The sequence below is a fragment of the Diospyros lotus genome, chromosome 2, assembly GCF_014633365.1.
Source record: "Diospyros lotus cultivar Yz01 chromosome 2, ASM1463336v1, whole genome shotgun sequence".
In the NCBI taxonomy this organism is placed as follows: Eukaryota; Viridiplantae; Streptophyta; class Magnoliopsida; order Ericales; family Ebenaceae; genus Diospyros; species Diospyros lotus.
In genome coordinates, this window is record NC_068339.1 from 3,000,768 (window position 1) to 3,020,470 (window position 19,703).

The 19,703-nt window shown below is 30.6% G+C and overlaps 1 protein-coding gene across 3 annotated transcripts in view; it reads right to left on the reverse strand.

Moving 5' to 3' along the window:
• The window catches only part of LOC127794328 (probable LRR receptor-like serine/threonine-protein kinase At3g47570), a 98,152-nt gene extending 81,243 nt beyond the window's left edge, over positions 1 to 16,909 (reverse strand). The window contains exons 1-2 of one of the 3 annotated variants that reach the window (XR_008021639.1): positions 16,041 to 16,905; positions 15,201 to 15,863 (exon numbers count right to left, since the gene is read on the reverse strand). Coding sequence is in view for 2 of the 3 variants with exons in the window: in XM_052325338.1 (XP_052181298.1) it covers positions 15,448 to 15,863; positions 16,041 to 16,857 (1,233 nt within the window). In the remaining variant the exon portion in view is untranslated. Of the gene's footprint in view, positions 1 to 15,200; positions 15,864 to 16,040 lie in introns of all 3 variants that reach the window. The other 2 variants (XM_052325339.1, XM_052325338.1) reach the window with 2 other exon arrangements.
• Between the last annotated feature and the right edge of the window lie 2,794 nt (positions 16,910 to 19,703).

The following is a 19,703-nucleotide window of genomic DNA, read 5'->3' on the forward strand; positions in this document are numbered from 1 at the left end:
GTTAATAATTAAAAAATAAAATATAGTTATTGGGATCAAGGGCATTTTTTTTGTGTTTGTTGCTGCAAATTGTTTTTGTTTTCAGTTGGTAGCTAGAAGTTCTTCCCTTCCTCCTGTCTTTAGTGCTGCTAATAGATAATCATTCTAATAATTATCTATTCTAATAATTATCTATTCATTCAAACAAGTAACTATTTGGGACAATAGTGTTACTAGGCAGGCAGCAATGAGCCGAGATCTGCTGTTCCCGGTGACTATATCCTTCCTTGTCCATCCAATAAAAATTACCCACATTCCCTAGTTTTAAAAAGTGATTTTTTTAAGAAAATTATAAAATCAAATAAAAAAATTATAAATGACATATATATTAATTATATATGTATTATTATATGTCATTTATAATTTTTTTATTTGATTTTATAACTTTTTTAAAAAAATTACTATTTGAAAATAGGTGATATGGCTGATTTTCATTGGATGGATAGGAAAAGGGATAGGAGATCTCGGCTCGGCAGCAATTTCACATAACACTCTTTCGTTCTTTGATATAATCGAAAGGTTCATCCAGTAATTAGAAAATACTTATAACTCAAATGCATATAGTTTGATTTAATGTACATAATTTATATTTTTTTGTTCATATTTAATAAATTTATTTGATACACTCACGTACTTCTAGAAGCTAAGGTGGGTTTCTTTGAACCCCAATTGCACCAAATCCAGTATTTAACTCTAAGTAATCAAGTTGTTAGGTCATAATAATAATTTAGTTTTTAATCTAAAATTAGGTTTAGACTGAATTGAAACTGATTTTTAAATTTTTTAGAGTGAAGATCAAATCAAACTTATTCGATTTAAGATTGAATCAAAATTTATCCCCATTTTGTCCTTTCATTTTAAGTATAACAAATTTTAATTCCTTTTGTATCTTTTTTTTATATATTTTTACATTTTTTATTTACTTATTATTAGTATTAATAATATTAATAAATTTTAATCAATTAATGAATAACAATTATTAAATGTACTAAATTAAAAAATTTTAAATAAATATCACAAACACGATAATTAGAAATGAGCCGAATGAACACTACAATATCGTATATCTTGAAAACTAAAGTTATCATTTGTGGGATGAATATACTAAGTTCAAGAATTAAGTTTCTTTTGCATGTTCAACTTTGCGTTTGTGCGGTGAAAGTTTTTATATTATATGTAATATTTTTTTTTAATTTTGTCATATTCAATGTAATGTTTTGTTAATTGAGATAGTAAATGTAATATTTTTATAAAAAAATATTATTAATAATTGAATTTTTTTAGTTAATTGTATAATTTTTAGGTAGTAATTTAAGTTGATATAAAATAAGTAATTAAATAATTTTATAAATAAAAAAATATTTATTATAACAAAAATAAAAAATATATATATACTATTCCTTTACCTCAAATTTGAGGTAAAGGGTTGGAGAGAAATTGGGTCTTACCTCAAATTTGGAGCAAAGGATTGAAATATCACATTGTATTCTGAAAAATTATACTTTGAACACTATAGGTGGAGTCCTTATCTCTCTGATCAATGTCAAACTAACAAGAAGAATAATGTCATGTCATCTTCATAGCTTCCCCCCACATAAGCCTCATCTTCATAGCGTACAGAAGGGCTTTTCACCATATAAGCCTAAGGCATATGGTGGCTTTCAAGTATGTTTGCATTTGCAATGACTAGATGATGGGTAGTCCTTAAGTCACCTATCTTTTTTTGTGATGAGTCAATTATAAAGTGATACATTTCCCTTTATCAAGGATATAACGTGTGTCTTTTCTTTTTCATTTTGTTAAATAAGTTATAAATTCTTTAAATATTTCTCTATTTGATTTGAGAATCTCGAGCCGATTATTATTGATGATTCATTCAAGATTTATAAAAAACAAATTTTATTAAAAATTATTCTCATCAAGAGAGAGTCGGACCATATAAACACGGTAATTCTTAGAAAATAAATATAAATACATTATTAAATTTATTCATTATTCTGTTACTTGCTCTTTTAATACTAAAAACTGTTTTGTTCATTAAAATTCATTTTAAAAGATGAAAACTCTGGTCCTACAATAGTTTAGCAAAATCAGAAGATGAATTGAATTAACCCAAGTTTGAGATGACAAATTCAGTATTCAAGCTTAGAGCCAGGAATGGTCGCCTCTATGTGTGATTTTATTCTATATATAAAAATTAGAGAGACCTTTGTGATTTACGTACAAATAAAATCAATTGAAATTTTAAAATACAAATATTAGTTTATTTGAATATTAAATTTATTATTATATCTAAATAAAATAACCGATAGAGATATTTTTAAAATAAAAAATTAAAAAGGGAACAACTTCTGATTATTTATATAAATGCTAGTAGAATAAGAGTTTATGCATAATACTACTACGGTCACGCAAGAATCTCCAATCTCGTGCCATCTTCAATTATTTCCAGGATGCTTGGACCCATAAATAATTTGAAGAATACACTAAATGCTGTTCCAATAACTTTTTATTAAAATAATATTAAAATGATATAAATGTGAATATTTTAAATTTTAACATTTAAAATTTCTCCATCCACATGTACTTGTCAAAGATATTTTAAACTTTGAATCACTTTGGCCTCTCTTTTTTTGATTCAGGATAAAATATTTTGTATTAAAAATTAATTTTAAAATAAGAATATTATTAGTGTTAGTGTCCTAATATTAGATTTAGATGACATCTAATATGAGTATTTGACCTAATGATATAATCTTATTTGTTATTTAAATGATCATATCTTCATTTATGAGCTCCTAATGATCATATTTTTTAAGTTATTAAAAATATGTGACAATGATCTATAACATATAATTTCTTAAAGATATTTTTAGTTTCAAGATTTCTCTAAAGGAGACCAAAATTAATTGATTATGGACTAGCATATTGACTACTATATTAGATTAGTATGAGATACTAATGATAAAGAATAATAAATCACATGTCATATTGTATGGGATACAGATAATAAACTTGTGGGTAGATGTTAGCTAAACACCTACTGAATGTGACGCTTGGTCTTTTGACTGGAGACGACAGAGTTGTTTTGTACACTAGTGTTGAGAATTTGCTATTTAGCCTCTATTTTGATTTATGATAAAATATTTTACATTAAAAATAATTTTAAAATAAAAATACTATTGATGTTAGTGTCGTAACATTAAATTTAAATGACATTTAATATGAATGTTAAGACTAATAATATAATCTCGTTTGTTATTTAAATGGTCATAACTCTCCAATTGTTAATTTTTTTATATGAGCAAAAAATGATTGTGTTAATTTCTTTATATCACCCTTAAAAATGTCATTAGAATTGAGTAATTCGGCCCATCTTATTTAGTGTACATAATTTATAATTTTTTGTGCGTATTTAATAAATTTATTTGACAAACTTCTAGAAGCTAACCCCCAATTGCACCAAATCGAGTATTTAACTCTTAAGTAATCAAGTTGTTAGGTCATAATAATAATTTAGGCTGCGTTCTCTTTGTTATTTTCAAGTTATTTTTAGTTTTCAATTTACTAAAATAATGAAAATACGTTTTCTTTATTGTTTTTAAAAATACATTTTTGAAAACAAATTCAAAACTCAAAACACATTTATTTATTTATTTATTCATATATTTATTATTATAATAGAAAAAAATATTACAAAATTCATTAACCTTAAAATGTAGATATCTTTTTAATAATTTATAAACGTTAAATATTTTTAATTTACTGAATAATCAAATTTATTGAATAAAGTATCATTAAAAAATTATTTTTAAAATTTCAAAAAGAAGGCGTTTTTTAATTTTCTGTTTTGAGAAATAGTTTTTCAAAATGACAAAGAGAACGCATTTTCAATTTTCTAAAAATAGACTACTAAAATAGAAAACTGAAAATGAATTCAAAACTCAAAACTAAAAATTAAAAAGTAAAAGAGAACGCAGCCTTAGTTTTTTATTTAAAATTAGATTTAGATCGAATTGAAACTGATTTTTTAAATTTTTCAGAGTGAAGATCAAACTAAACTTATTCAATTTAAGATTGAATCAAAATTTTAAGAGACTTAACCACTTTATAATTAAATAATGAATGCAGTGTCATTGTCTTTCTCATAACAAAAATCTTGAGGTTTGTGTGGTTGGGTGGATTGAAATTGGGTGTTACCTCAAATTTGGGGTAAAGAGTTGGAGAGAAGTTTGGTTCTATCTCAAATTTGGGGTAGGTTTTACTCCCAATTTAGGGCAAAGGGTTGGAGATGCCCTAACCTCATGCCAAAAAGAAGAAAAAGATATATCATATTGTATTCTGAAAAACCATATTTCAAACACTATAGGGTGGAGTCCTTTAGCTCTCTAATCAATGTCAAACTAACAAGAAGAAAAATGCTATGTCATCTTCATAACAGATAATTTGGGGACATACAAAATGGCTTCCCACCACATAAGCCTCATCTTCATGGCAGATAATTTGGGTATTGATAAGTTTATCAATCATAACTTCTAACATTACTCTATTTTATTTGGGGATTGATAAGTTTAGTTGACGGCATTGGTGCTCATTGGGTTTGTTCAACGGGAATTTAATGCTAGTACGTAGAATCAGCAAGAGAAAGACTTATTTTCTAGGTGAGAATTTAATTTCCGCTTCATCATGGCCACAGAAATTTTTGTGGTAAGTGGGTGACATTGACATATAAATGCAGTGAGTACTGTTCCAATACAGCGGTCACTTTCCGGATGCTTGGACCCATAAATAATTTGAATACAGTGGGTCGTGTTTCAACAACTTTTTATTAAAATAATATTATTCTATAGAAAAACTCCAATTCCATAGCAAAAGTCTAAAGTCTAAATTGAAATGAGACAAGCTCCTTTCAAATAACAGTGAATATTTTAAAGGGTTATTAGCATTAAAAATTAATTTTTTTCATGTTTTTATGATTTTATCTAAAAATTTTAATTTTAACAATAATATATCGATTTGATCAATTAGTTATAATTTTATCCACGATCCAAATTCAATTCGTTAACGTCCAAGACCTGTTGAAATGGCATTCCACTTAACATTTTAACACATTTTGAGTTTGTCCTACATGCACATGTGTAAAAAAAGACTATTTGCACAAAAAATTTAAACATTTTTCATGTTTTTACAATTTTATTTAAAAGTTTCAATTTTAACAATAATGTCTCAATTTAATCAATTAGTTGCAATTTTATCCACGATCCGAATTCAACTCGTTGGCATCCAAGACCCGCTAACGTGGCATGCCACCTGGCATTTTAAAATATTTTGAATGGGCCCTACATACATGTGTAAAAAAAAAATAAAAAAACAAAAATAATGTTTAATATATGTTATATATATATATGTGTGTGTGAGTGTTATAGATATATTTGCAGAGGAAGACAGGCGGAGGACAGCAATAGCCACAAACGATGATGTTGGGTAGGAGGCGGCAACCGATCTAGAAGCTAGAGATGGCGATGGAGGCCAATTTGGAAGAAGGTCGAATCTGAAAGTATGATGGCTGATCGTTGACATCAATGGATCGGCTTAAGCAACCAACGGCAAGGGCGAAGTAGCTGACAAAGGACGCCATTAGTCGATAAAAGCATATGGTCGTCGATCGCTTTCTATGAGGTAGCCCAAAGTAGGAGGAAGCCCAGATCGGTGGTCGTCTAGCTTCCAAATCGATTGTGGTCGCCATGAATAGGGGCATGTCCAGATCAATCGTCACAACCAACTTTTAGATTAGTCATTACCGTCGTTGTTCACGGTCGTAGCATTACCATCGTTGTCTTCTGTCATCACCATTATCGTCCTCCACCTACTTCCTTCTTTCTATGCATATATATATATATATTTAATATCATTTTATTTTTTATTTTTTTATATATGTGCATGTGGGGGCCCACTCAAAATGTTTTAAAATGTCAAGTGACATGCCATGTCAGCAGGCCATGGATCAAATCCGGGTCGTGGATAAAATTGCAAACAATTGATCAAATCGGGATCTTATTGACAAAATTAAAACTTTTAGATAAAATCGCAAAAACGTAAAAATATTTGAATTTTTCATACTAATAGCCTTTTTTCATACATGTGTATATGGGACTCACTCAAAATATTTTAAAATGCCAAGTGGTATGCCACATCAGCAGGTCTTGGATGCCGACGAATCCGAGTTATGGATAAAATTGCAACCAATTAATCAAATCAGTATCTTATTATCAAAGTTAAAATTTTTTTATAAAATCACAAAAACACAAAAAAGTTTAGATTTTTCGTGCTAATAAACCTATTTTAAAATATAAATTTTAAATATTATCATTTAAACTTTCTTCATCCGCACATACTTGTTCAAATGTCAAAGTCCAAAGATATTTTAAACTTTGAATCACTTTAGTCTCTGTTTTGATTCATGGTAAAATATTTTGCATTAAAAAATAATTTTAAAATAAAAATATTATTGGTGTTAGTGTCCTAATACTAAATTTAGATGAAATTTAATATGAGTGTTAAGACTGGTAATATAATCTCACTTGTTATTTAAATTGTCATATCTTCATTTATAACTCTCCAATTGCAAAAAAAATTTATATGAGTGAAATGATTGTGCTAATTTTTTTTTATATCACCTTTAAAAATGTCATTAGAATTGAGTAATTTGATCTATCTTATTTAATGTACATAATTTATAATTTTTTGTGCGTATTTAATAAATTTATTTGATACAAGTACTTCTAGAAGCTAACCTTGTGAAGTTGGGTTTCTTTGAACCCCAATTGCACCAAATCCAGTATTTAACTCTTAAGTAATCAAGTTGTCAGGTCATAATAATAATTTAGTTTTTGATCTAAAATTAAGTTTAGATCGAATTGAAACTGATTTTTTAATTTTTTTACAGTAAAGATCAAACTAAACTTATTCCATTTAAGATTTAATTAAAATTTTAAGACACTTAACCACTTTATAATAAAATAATGAAGGCAGTGTTATTGTCTTTCTCATAACAAAAATCTTGGGGTTTGTGTGGTTGGGTGGATTGAATGGTTCTAAGCCCATGCAAGAAGAAGAAGAGATATCATAATGTATTCTAGAAAACTATACTTTGAACACTATAGGTGGGGTCCTTATCTCTCTAATCAATGTCAAACTAACAAGGCTCATGTCATTGGGGGCATACGGAATGGCTTCCCACCACATAAGCCTTATCTTCATAGCATATAATTTGGGGACATACATACAGCAGGGCTCTTCACCATATAAGCCTAAGGCATATGGTGGCTTCCAAGAATGTTTGTATTTGCAATGATTAGATGATGGGTAGTCTTTTAAGTCACCTATCTTTTTTGTGATGAGTCAATTATAAAGTAATATGTTTCCTTTATTAAGGATATCGCGTGTCTTTCTTTTTCATTTCCTTAAATAAGCTGTCTATTCTTCAAATATTTATCTACTTGATTTGAAAATGCCGAGTCGATTATTATTGAGAATTCATTCAAGATTTATAGAAAACAAATCTTATTAAAGATTATGCTCAGTTCTTGAGAGTCGGATCATATAAATACTATAATTCTTAAAAAATAGATATGAATACATTATTAAATTTACTCATTATTCTATTACTTGCTATTTTAATACTAAATATTGTTTGTAGCTCTCCTAATAATCTTATTTTTTAAGTTGTTAAAAATACCTGATAATGATCTATAATACATAATTTCTTAAAGGTATTCCTAGTTTCAAGATTTCTCTAAAGGAGACCAATATTAATTGATTATGGACTAACATATTGACTAGTCTATTAGATTAGTATGATAAACGATAGTAAGTCACATGTTATATTGTATGAGATGCAGATAATAGACATGTAGGTAGATGTTAGCTAAACATCTACTAAACGTGATGCTTGGTCCTTTGAATGGAAGCTACAAAGTTGTCTTGTACACTAGTGTTGAAGATTTATTATTGAGCAAAACCATCCAGACTGAAAAGTGGGGATTATTTTTGTATAGTCTCCATACAGTGATGTATAGAAACAAATACTCGTTGATGGGATCCACTCTTATCCAACGTGAGGTAAAGATCTTATGGGATCTCAATTGGTTGATTATTGTAGAAATCCTTGGTCAATGTATGCATGATCAAAAAAGAGTTTTGAATGTTAGAAGAAATTTTGATGTGTCATCTCGATCACCTCAAATTGGATATTGGCATAGTTACAGACTCTTATGAGTTTAGTTAATCCATGGCTCTCGCTCAGTCGAAATGTTAATCAATGAAAATACACAGTAATCAAAAGTCCTAAATAAATTTACAAAGATATTGAATTCATTACTGTTAGAATAGTTTTGAGCCATAGATAGATGTTACTCAAGACCTTTCAAGATGTTTTGGGGAGATGAAAAAAATTCCTTTAGGTCGAAGTGCTCAATTAACATCACAAAAATACTCTCCCAATCACTATTGAGTTGTGAACTTAAGAGGTCACACCCAAAGTAGGAATAGCTCTGGATTAGTGTTAATTAATCAACACATCGTTAAGAGTTAATAAAATTTTCAGTAAAATATTAAATATGAAAAAATAATTATTATACAGACTATATATATTATATATTATAAGAATTAAATTAATAAAAAGGTTGAAAAAGTAAAAACTGAAAGTAAGAGAAAAAGCCATCGGCAGGCATAATAAATGAGTTCAATGGTAAAATTAGGACCATCCAGTCCACCTATATAACAAATTAATTAACATAATTACAAGTTTCTATCATAATGATAATAACGCTACCTCATAATTCTTTATTATATACCGCATCAAAGTAGATTTTATGTTTTTGTTTGTTTGAATCTATTATTAAACTTATGTTTATTGTTTATGTTTGTTTGTATTATAATTAAATTATTTTTATAATTTTTATCTAAAAATTTATATTTACAAAATAAAATTATATTTTTTAAATTTATACTTTATCCCGTGTTATCGTTTTCTATTTTTTAAAAAATATTATTTTTTATTTTTATTTTTGTGCAACCTAATATATTAATAAGGGATAGTGCGCATGGCAGTTCTGCCTTCTTCCTTTCTCACGGCATTTCTTTGCTCATGGTCACTATTTATTGCATTTCCATTATGCATACTTTTGTTATATGGATATATATATATAGCTACTGTCACTGTATCATACAAAAACTCATTCGTTTTCATTACTTTTTGTTTGGTTTTTAAAAAAAATAATAATAATAATTTACATCTATCGCTAAGTGTTAGCATGCAAATTGCCTTTCAAATGCATGCACAAAAAATATATATATAATTTTTTTTTCTTTAATACGAAATTAAGGAAAAACAGATCAGAGTATAAGCACCTTGTATTATTACCCGAGCTTTACTGGCACCGAGCCTCTGAATGTGAACAGTGGTTTGCAGCAGCACCCCCTTCAAGGACCTAAGACCAAGCCCTTCAACAGATTCTTTGACCTAATAATCTTTCACCTGCATCATTAGTAGACTACACAAGCTAGCTGTTAGATCACTGTTACGAGCAAGCTGCTAAGTTGAAGTTAAGGTGCTAAAAACTGCTGTCTGAGACAGGAAAAAAATTATTTTCTGTGGCTTTAATGAATTATGTTCTTTAACTGCACAAATATCACAAACAGAGCATAGGGGTTGTTTAAAAAACCACTAAATTGTGAAAATCAACCGCAGCGTATGATTTTTTTGGGGGAATAGTTTGAAATGGTTTGAAAAATTCATAAATCGTGCAGTTTATGATTTGATAAAAATACTTTCGATTTTTAACTGACCACAGACTAGTCTAATAATTTAAAAATTAAAAAAAAAAATAGAAGTTAATTGATTATGCTTTAATTGGTTATGATTGGTGTTTGGACTTTAGTAATTAGTAGTAAGTTGATTATATTTAATGATAGAACTTTAATAGTTATGTCATGTTTTGGAAATATGTTTAAATTTGCATTTTGATTATTGATTAAGTTGTAGTGTTTAAACTATTTATTAGTATAGCTTCTTTTTCTTTTTTTTCTTGTAAAAAAGTTAATTTTAAAATAAAAAACTCAAAATATGTTAAAATAATTAACCAAAAAAGTTTTAGACCCAATTTGTTAATCTATCAAGCCCAATAGAAAGTCTACTCTGACAAATTGCGAAAATCGCACTGAATTGCATCGTATTTTGCAATGTAATCTAGTGCAATTTATGGAGACTAAATCAATTCGTGTGGTTTAGAGTAATAAAAAAATCACACATATAATTTGGCACATTGAAAAGGGTTTAAATCGGCGAAACCACACCCTGAACACCCCTACTGTAATGCCTCACTTTCTCCGGCGCGTTATAAATTGGGATAATTCTGGGACAATAAAATTTTTCTTAATTCTAAATCATATCATATCTCGAATCCGTCCCGGAATTCCCAACTATTAATCTCGAAAGAGAATCATTATACACATCAAATGCGGAAGCAATGATCGAAACTTGATATCTTAACATTAATCGTAAATAAATTCAACATTTCTCAAAACGTTCAGAATCTAAAGTAGCCGAACTTAAATACATGGGCTGTACAACATACATTTCACTCTTCATACACTCTCTTTGCTAAGTGTCGTTTCATGCCTCATTTATCCTCGAATCTGCTACAATCTCCACTTGGAACGTTTGAATATTCCAAGGGCAAAACCCAAGTTAGATGATGAATCATCTAAGTAAGGGTATATAATGTTATGTCATGTGTGTATGCAATGTCTTTCATCGTAGGTGTCAACTGTACCCCTCATGCTACCTACCATTTTTGCGGCCACCCCTTTCGAGACCGAGGTGTATGGGTGCACCCTTGGTAAGGCAGCGGTGCCAGTTCGTACTCCCTACGGCCTCAAATGCGAGTGATCAATGATATCAACGTGTATTCGTGCATTTTATAGTCATGTCATGTATGCAGTATACGTGATGGATACATATTAAGGCATGTCAATATGATGAAAACATTTTCGAATAACATAAATCACTTACAAACCAAGCATTTTCCATAAACTAACTTAAATTAGGAAGCACCATTTACCTTCTCAAGCTTATCGGGCTACCTCGAAATTCGTGTATTTCCTCGATTTGCATGTCAACCTCAAAATTTGCACGAGTCACTTCAACTTAAGCCTCAAAGCATCCTATTCACCATAATTATTTAAATAAATATTAAAATCTATTTTTCTATAATTTTCTGGTATTTTCTTTAATTTTCTCTCTATTTCTTCCTATTTTTCCTCAATAATTTCAGATTAAATATTCCTATAATATTTTCTCAAATATTTCACTACAAAAATTCATAAAATAATATTCTTAAATTTCTAAAATTTTTAGAAAATTTTACTTACCTTAATTTAGCCTCTTTAGTTTCCTCGGTATGCGTGTCTTGATCTTGAAAAGCATGCCCGAACAATTTTTCTTGCCAAAATCTCCGAGATATTACCAAAATATAATTTCCTATCTTTTGGGATTTTTCTGAAATTTTTTTTGACATTTCCCCATTTATTTTTCCTTTTTTTTTCTTTCTTTTTCTTTTTCTTTTTCTTTTCTTTTTTCTCTTTCTTCTTCTTCCTCCTCTCTCCTGCACGACCTGCAACTCCATTTTTTTTTTTCCTTTCTTCTTCCTTCTCTTCTTCCTTCTTCTTCTTCTTCTTCTTCCTTCTCTTCTCTTCTTCTTCCTCTCCTTTCTTCTTCTTCTTCTTCTTCTTCTTCTTCTTCTTCTCTTCTTTCCTCCATGGCTGAACCAACACTGCCCGCGGCCACCGCTGCTGCCAGCACCTCCGCGCGCCTCTACTGCCAGCAGCTTCCGCCTCTCCCAGCCGCTGTACCGGCCGCACCGTGGCTTGCCACTACGAGCTGTCATCGCGACAGCTCCTCTGCCTCGCGTCCAGCTTGCTAGAACTCGCGACCATGGCTGCCATAGCCGCGGCTCCACTGCTTCGGGTCGTTACTCGGCCCACCAATCGCCTCCGCACCTCACCTTGCTGGCTCGACCATCGCACAACCGGCTGCCCCTTCTTCATTGACCACCATGGCCAAGCATCGAAGCTCTGCTTCACGGCCATGGCTACTAGAAGTGGCCACTTTCGATCGCTTGCTCTCTCTCTCTCTCTCTCTCTCTCTCTCTCTCTCTCTTCAGCGAACTCTCGCTTCCTTGCTGCTCTTAAACAGCCAAGCTTCATGCCTATTTATAGGCGCTCGGCTGCTCTCTTACCTCACTGGCCACACCCCATTGCATCTGACAACTGGCTGCCATGGATTTGTAGAGGTGTGGGATTTGCGCAAATCGCGAGTGCAAAAAGTATGGCCGATTTATAAGGCATGGGATTTGAAGTTTGGAGTGGCAGGGCATGGCCATTTGCGATTAACAGAGGCCTCTGTCATGCGTGTACACACACATATATATATATTTATATATCATATATTACATTAATATATATAAAATTATGTATTAAATTCCAATTTTCTCATAATCTCACTTGAGAATTTTTCCTTATTGCAAGCATGTCTTCAAACATCGATTAAATTTGCATTTTAATACTGAAAGCGCAAAATTAATAATCCAATTCTTAGTTAAAAAAAATGATTTTGCCCTAGTGTTCTTACCGGACTGTTGTTTAATCCTGAAACCACTGAAAGGTTGCTTATTACGCAAAACCAGAGCCCCCCTAGGGTTCCGTTAATTTTTCGGGAGCCTCTTACGACAATTCAGTTTTACAGCCTAAATGGCAGCTGTATTTTAGCTGTACCGAAAATCGTTCCGAAATTAATTTCTTTCGATACCATAAATCCTATCTTGATACGCTCGTCAAGATCATATAATTTTCTTTAGACAATTTTACTCCGAGTCATTCCCTGCAGTTGATTCAGTACCTGAAATTGCTAAAAAAATCAATTTTTCGATGTTCTAAACTCATCGAAATTACGTGACAACTTCATACGAACATAGGGTATTACATCTACCATGGCTTGATTGTCTTGGTGGTTTTCTGTTTTTGGATCTGGATGCAACCACCTCTCCAAACTACCCAGGGGCATGAACTCGTAAACCATAGCTTTGACAAGGAATTTAGCGAGAAACGACTGTGGCAAAAGACTATCTTGATGGGCGACAAATGCCAGCTGTTGGATTTCTCTGGCATTATCTATTACGACAGCAACAGGAAATTACTCGCCGAGTTGCGGACAAAATCGCCTCGTGCTAGTCCGCTCACGGGTTGCCTTTAGGCTGCAGCAAACCACGCGGAGTAGTTCTAGGGTCACCCGTGGGTGTCCTGTTCAGGTCCCTCCCCGTTATATATTACAAGTAGGCCTATGAAATGTTCTCGTTTCTGGTTTCTATAGTGTTTCAAGTCACCGACTCACCATAGATTAGCATCAGTGAGTGGTTCAAGTTTTAATTTCAAAGTCTGAGACTACGAGTTTGGCTATTTCAAGCTTACAACAAAAGTAGTCAAAATTTTCAGAAAAAATTCATATCTAAGCAGTCCATAAATGTATAAAGTTGATATTCAATAGGCCCTCATGATAAACTAATAACATTTTGTGTAAAAAGTATTTAACAACATTTTATTTGAAGAAAAATAAAATTCATAGGGTGTGAAGGCTAAATATCCATAATTCAAGAGATATACATATAGTTAATTTACTTAATATCGTTAGTAACAGAGGGGTGTCATAGGTATAGTTAATTTACTTAAATGTAATTAGTAACGGAGAGATACATAACTAATTGAGAAAAGTTTATAGATTAATTTAATAAAATATAAAATTAAGAAAATACTAAAACTAAAAATCTAAAATTCAAGAAATGTACAGGTTTATTTATCTTGTCCGATGCAACTTACCATCTGAAAGTGGTTTTTAAATTAAAAAATAATAATACAACTCCAAATAATTCATAAATGCACAAATTAAATACTCCCTCGGTGTTACATTAATAACATTTTCTGTATAAAAAATGTTTAACTATGTAAACTATATTTTTGCTTAATGTTCCAAGCATTAATAATTAAAAATAAAATATAACTATTAGAATCAAAGTTCATATTTGTTGTTGTAAACAATGTTTGTTATTGCTCTGTAGAAGTACTTACATTCCTCTCTTTAGGGGCGGTCCATTTTAAACAACCAACAACTCAAGGGACGTCTCCTCATCACCGTGTTAGATCATCATGTAACTACTCCTTAACAATCCAAATCTAGGTCTCCAATGCTCGTATCGTCTTAATTCTTTCCACTCATGACCAGTTGCTTTGTGGTAGTTCACGAATATGTTAAGCCCACTACGGTACTTGTATTTTTGGCACGAAAAATGTATCTGTGTTGATATTTACAGACAAGAGAGGGTTAATTACACCAATAATAACCCAACTTTACATTCTATTACTATTTGATCACTGAACTTTAAAATATTACCTATTAGTCACTGATATTTCAAAACGGTTACTACTTAGTCACTAAACTTTGAAATGTTACCTATTAGTCACTGATATTTCAAAACTGTTACTGCTTAATTACTGAACTTTAAAATATTATCTATTAGTCACTGATATTTCAAAACTGTTACACTGAACTTTAAAATATTACCTGTTAGTCACTAATATTTCAAAACTGTTCCTCATTCATCACTCGTGAACTTAAAGTTCAGTGACTATCGAGTAACGGGTGAAAAACGATTTTGAAATATCAATGACTAATAAATAATATTTTAAAGTTCAGCAACTAAGCAGTAACAGTTTTGAAATATTAATGACTAATAGGTAATATTTTAAAGTTTAATGATTAAGTAGTAACAATTTTGAGATATCAGTGACTAACACGTAACATTTCAAAGTTTAGTGACCAAACAGTAATAGAATGTATTGTTGAGTTATTATTGGTGTAATTAACCCGACAAGAGGTTGCAAACTAAAAGTAAACTCTTAAAGCATACATTTTAGTGCAATATTATTTGATTGCAATCCAGGCATATGTACCTAACTTGTTATAATTATTCTAATAATTATCAATCCATTCAAACAAATAACTATTTAAGACAATGTTACAAGGCAATAATGGCATTCATGTATTTCACCTAACACTATATCGTTGTAGATATTCTTCGAAACGTCCATCTACTTAGAAAATACTTATAACTCAAATGTAGTTTGATTCATAGCCAGTCGTCAATAAATAAAAGATGCTTAAGTATCTAACTAAGACAAAGTGAAAAAAAAAATAAGAACAACAAATAGCACAAATGTCATTCTCTCTTTATCGTAAGATGTAATAACTAACTTTGATCATTATAAGGTTGGTGGAAAATGTGTCGGAAGTCATGCCTAAGCATTATAACCCTTCCGGAGCCCTTGAAAAATGTCCCTAGTTATGTTCAATTCACGAACAACGTTGCTTATGTTCAACCTATCTTGGGGTGACTCCATGGAACATGCCACTCCAATCTTGATCATATGAATCAAGCAATCATTTTCGTTACTGCTATTTCTTGGGTGGGTGGTTGCCCTCCTCCCCTCGTTGTTGGTCGATGCAGCCACTTCTTCTTCATCATTACTCACGAGTTTCGAATCCACAATGGCCATCACATGGTCGGGTATGGCCATCCTGGCAAAAGTGTGGAGATTGAGACCTGCCTGAAACATCGACTCAGTTGGCCTTTTACCTGTCATCATCTCTAGTAGCAAGATCCCAAAGCTATAGACATCTCCATCCCTTGAGACCTCACTTCCAAGCCCATATTCTGTAGGTTTTCAAAATAAATCATCAACTATTAGGACTCACCATTTCAGCATTAATATGGATTTTCTTATGAATCATTAGCAGAAAAACTCATTTTTCTACACTATTTGGATGAGATCTATGTGTCATCCTTGGCAAAATAGTAAACAAATGAAATATAATCAATTATAATGATTACCTGGAGCTGCATAGCCAATGGTTCCTCTCACGCCCACTGAAGTACTGCTTTGATTTGGATTCATTTCTAATATTAACCTGGCCAACCCAAAATCTCCAACATGGGCAACCATGTCTGCGTCAAGAAGAATGTTGCTTGGCTTTAGATCACAATGAATAATTGGTGTGTGGCAGTGGCGATGCAGATACTCTAGTGCAGAAGCTACATCAATGGCTACATTTATTCTTTGTAGAAGATTAAGTCCCACGACATGATTGTCTTGATGGTTTTCCATTTTTGGATCTGGATGCAACCACCTCTCCAAACTCCCCCGGGGCATGAACTCGTAAACTATAGCTTTGAACTCATTGCCCTGAAAATCAACACTTGAACAAGAAGTCAAAATCTTGATTAGATTCTTGTGTCGGATTCTTCCCAAGGCTTCGCACTCGGCCATGAAGCTCCTGGACACCCCTTGACGTTGAAGGTTAAGCACATTAACTGCTACAGTTGTTTCCCCCAATATTGCTTTGTATACAGAGCCAGAACTGCCCGTTCCAATCAAGTATGTTGAAGAGAAGCCTTCAGTCGCTTTGAGGAGGGCGTCGTATGATATTCTATAGAATGCATTAATTGATGACGAATCAAAAGTTAAATCTTTGTTCTTTTTCTTGAAGCAACAAAATAATGTCAATACCACAACAAATACAATTGCCAAAGATGTGATAGAGATCAGCAAGATGATTTTAAGAGACATTCGATGTTTCTTCGATTGTTTCATGGTGCATGTTGGCAGGTGTAATTCAGGTACGCCTCCACAAAGTTTGGGATTCCCCATGACTGATATCGCAGTTGCATTTAAGAAAACTCCTTCGATTGGAACCTCACCCTCAAAATCGTTGAAAGACAAATTCAAATTGTTCAAAGGCAATTTTTCACTTAATAAATTTATTATTGTGTTCGAGCGTCAATAGTATCTAATTGAGAAAAGTTTAAAGATTCATTTAATAAAATATAAAATTCAAAAATTACTTGAACTAAAAACCCAAAATTGAAGAGATGTATAGGTTAATTTATCTTGGTCGATTCAACTTGCCCTTTGAAAGTGTTTTTTAAATTAAAAAATATAATCCAACTCAAAACAGTTCATAAATGCATAAATTAAATACTCCCTGAATGTTACATTAATAACATTTTTTATATCAAAATTATTTAACTATATATGTAAACTGAATTTTTGTTTAATGTTTCAAGCGTTAATAATTAAAAAATAAAATATAGTTATTGGGATCAAGGGCATTTTTTTTGTGTTTGTTGCTGCAAATTGTTTATGTTTTCAGTTGGTAGCTAGAAGTTCTTCCCTTCCTCCTGTCTTTAGTGCTGCAAATAGATAATCATTCTAATAATGATCTATTCATTCAAACAAGTAACTAATATTTGGGACAATAATAATGTTACTATAGGCAGGCAGCAATAGCTAGCACTGTGTATTTCACATAACACTCTTTCATTATTTCTTTGAAATAATCGAAAGGTTCATCCAGTAATTAGAAGATACTTATAACTCAAATGCATGTAGTTTGATTTAATGTACATAATTTATAATTTTTGGTGCGTATTTAATAAATTTATTTGATACACGTACTTCTAGAAGCTAACCTTGTGAAGGTGGGTTTCTTTGAACCCTAATTGCACCAAATCCAGTATTTAACTCTTAAGTAATCAACTTGTTAGGTCATAATAATAATTTAGGCTGTGTTTTTTTTATTTTTTAATTTTTAGTTTTGAGTTTTGAATTCATTTTCAGTTTTCTATTTTGATAGTCTATTTTTAGAAAATTGAAAACGCGTTTTCTATGTCATTTTGAAAAATTATTTCTCAAAACAAAAAATTAGAAAACACGTTCTCTTTGAAATTTTGAAAATAATTTTTTAATGATATTTTATTCAATAAATTTGATTATTCAGTAAATTAAAAATATTTAATGTTTATAAATTATTAAAAAAATATCTACATTTTAAAGTTAATGAATTTTATAGTATTTTTTTCTATTATAATAATAAATATATGAATAAATAAATGTATTTTAAGTTTTGAATTTGTTTTAGATGAAAACACTCAAAACAACAAAAGTTGTTTTGAGTTTTCTTTACAATTTTTTTTTTTTTTTTTGTTTTCAAAAATATATTTTTAAAAACAGTAAAAAGAACGCATTTTCATTATTTTAAAAAATTAAAAACTAAAAATAACTTGAAAACAGTAAAGAGAACGCAGTTTTAGTTTTTTATCTAAAATTAGGTTTAGATCGAATTGAAACTGATTTTTTAATTTTTTTATAGTGAAGATCAAACAAAACTTATTCGATTTTAAGATTGAATCAAAATTTTAAGACACTTAACCACTTTATAATTAAATAATAAATGCAGTGTCATTGTCTTTGTCATAACAAAAATCTTGAGGTTTGTGTCATTGGGTGGATTGAAATTGGGTCTTACCTCAAATTTGGAGTAAAGAGTTGGAGAGAAGTTGGGTCTTACCTCAAATTTGGGGTAGGTTTTACCCTCAATTTAGGGCAAAGGATTGGAGATGCCCTAACCTCATGCCAAAAAGAAGAAAAAGATATATCATATTGTATTTTGAAAAATCTTACTTCGAACACTAAAGTGTGGAGTCCTTTAGCTCTCTAATCAATGTCAAACTAACAAGAAAAAAAATGTCTGTCATCTTCATAACAGATAATTTGGGGACATACAGAATGGCTTCCCACCACATAAGCCTCGTCCTCATAGCAGATAATTTGGGAACATGCATACAACAGGACTTTTCACCATATAAGCCTAAGGCATATGGTGGCTTCCATGTATGTTTGCATTTGCAATGACTTAGAAGATGATGGGTGCTCCTTAAGTCACCTATCTTTTTGTGATGAGTCAATTATAAAGTGATACGTTTCCCTTTATTAAGGGTATTGCGTGTGTATCATTTTTTTCATTTCGTTAAATAAGTTGTCCATTCTTCAAATATTTATCTACTTGATTTGAAAATCCAGAGCTGATTATTATTGAGGATTCATTCGAGATTTATAGAAAATAAATCTTATTAAAGATTATGCTCACCTCTTGAGAGTCGAATCATATAAATATTATAATTCTTAAAAAATAGATATGAATACATTATTAAATTTACTCATTATTCTGTTACTTGCTCTTTTAATACTAAATATTGTTTATAACTCTCCTAATAATCTTATTTTTTAAGTTGTTAAAAATACATGACAATAATCTATAACACATAATTTCTTAAAGGTATTCATAATTCCAAGATATCTCTGAAAGAGACTAAGATTAATTGATTATGGACTAACATATTGACTAGTCTATTAGATTAGTATGAGATACAATCAACGTCATAAAAATGATGTCCCGATCACTATTGAGTTGTGAACTTAAGAGGTCACACCCAAAGTAGGAATTGCTCTGAATTAGTCTTAATTAATCAAAACATCGTTAAGAGTTAATAAAATTTTTAGTAAAATATCAAATATGAAAAAATAATTATTATTTATATAATATTAATATATATATAATTATTATACACACCATATATATTATATATTATAAGAATTAAATTAATAACAGAGGTTGAAAAAGTAAAAACTGAGAGGAAGAGAAAAAGCAATCGGCA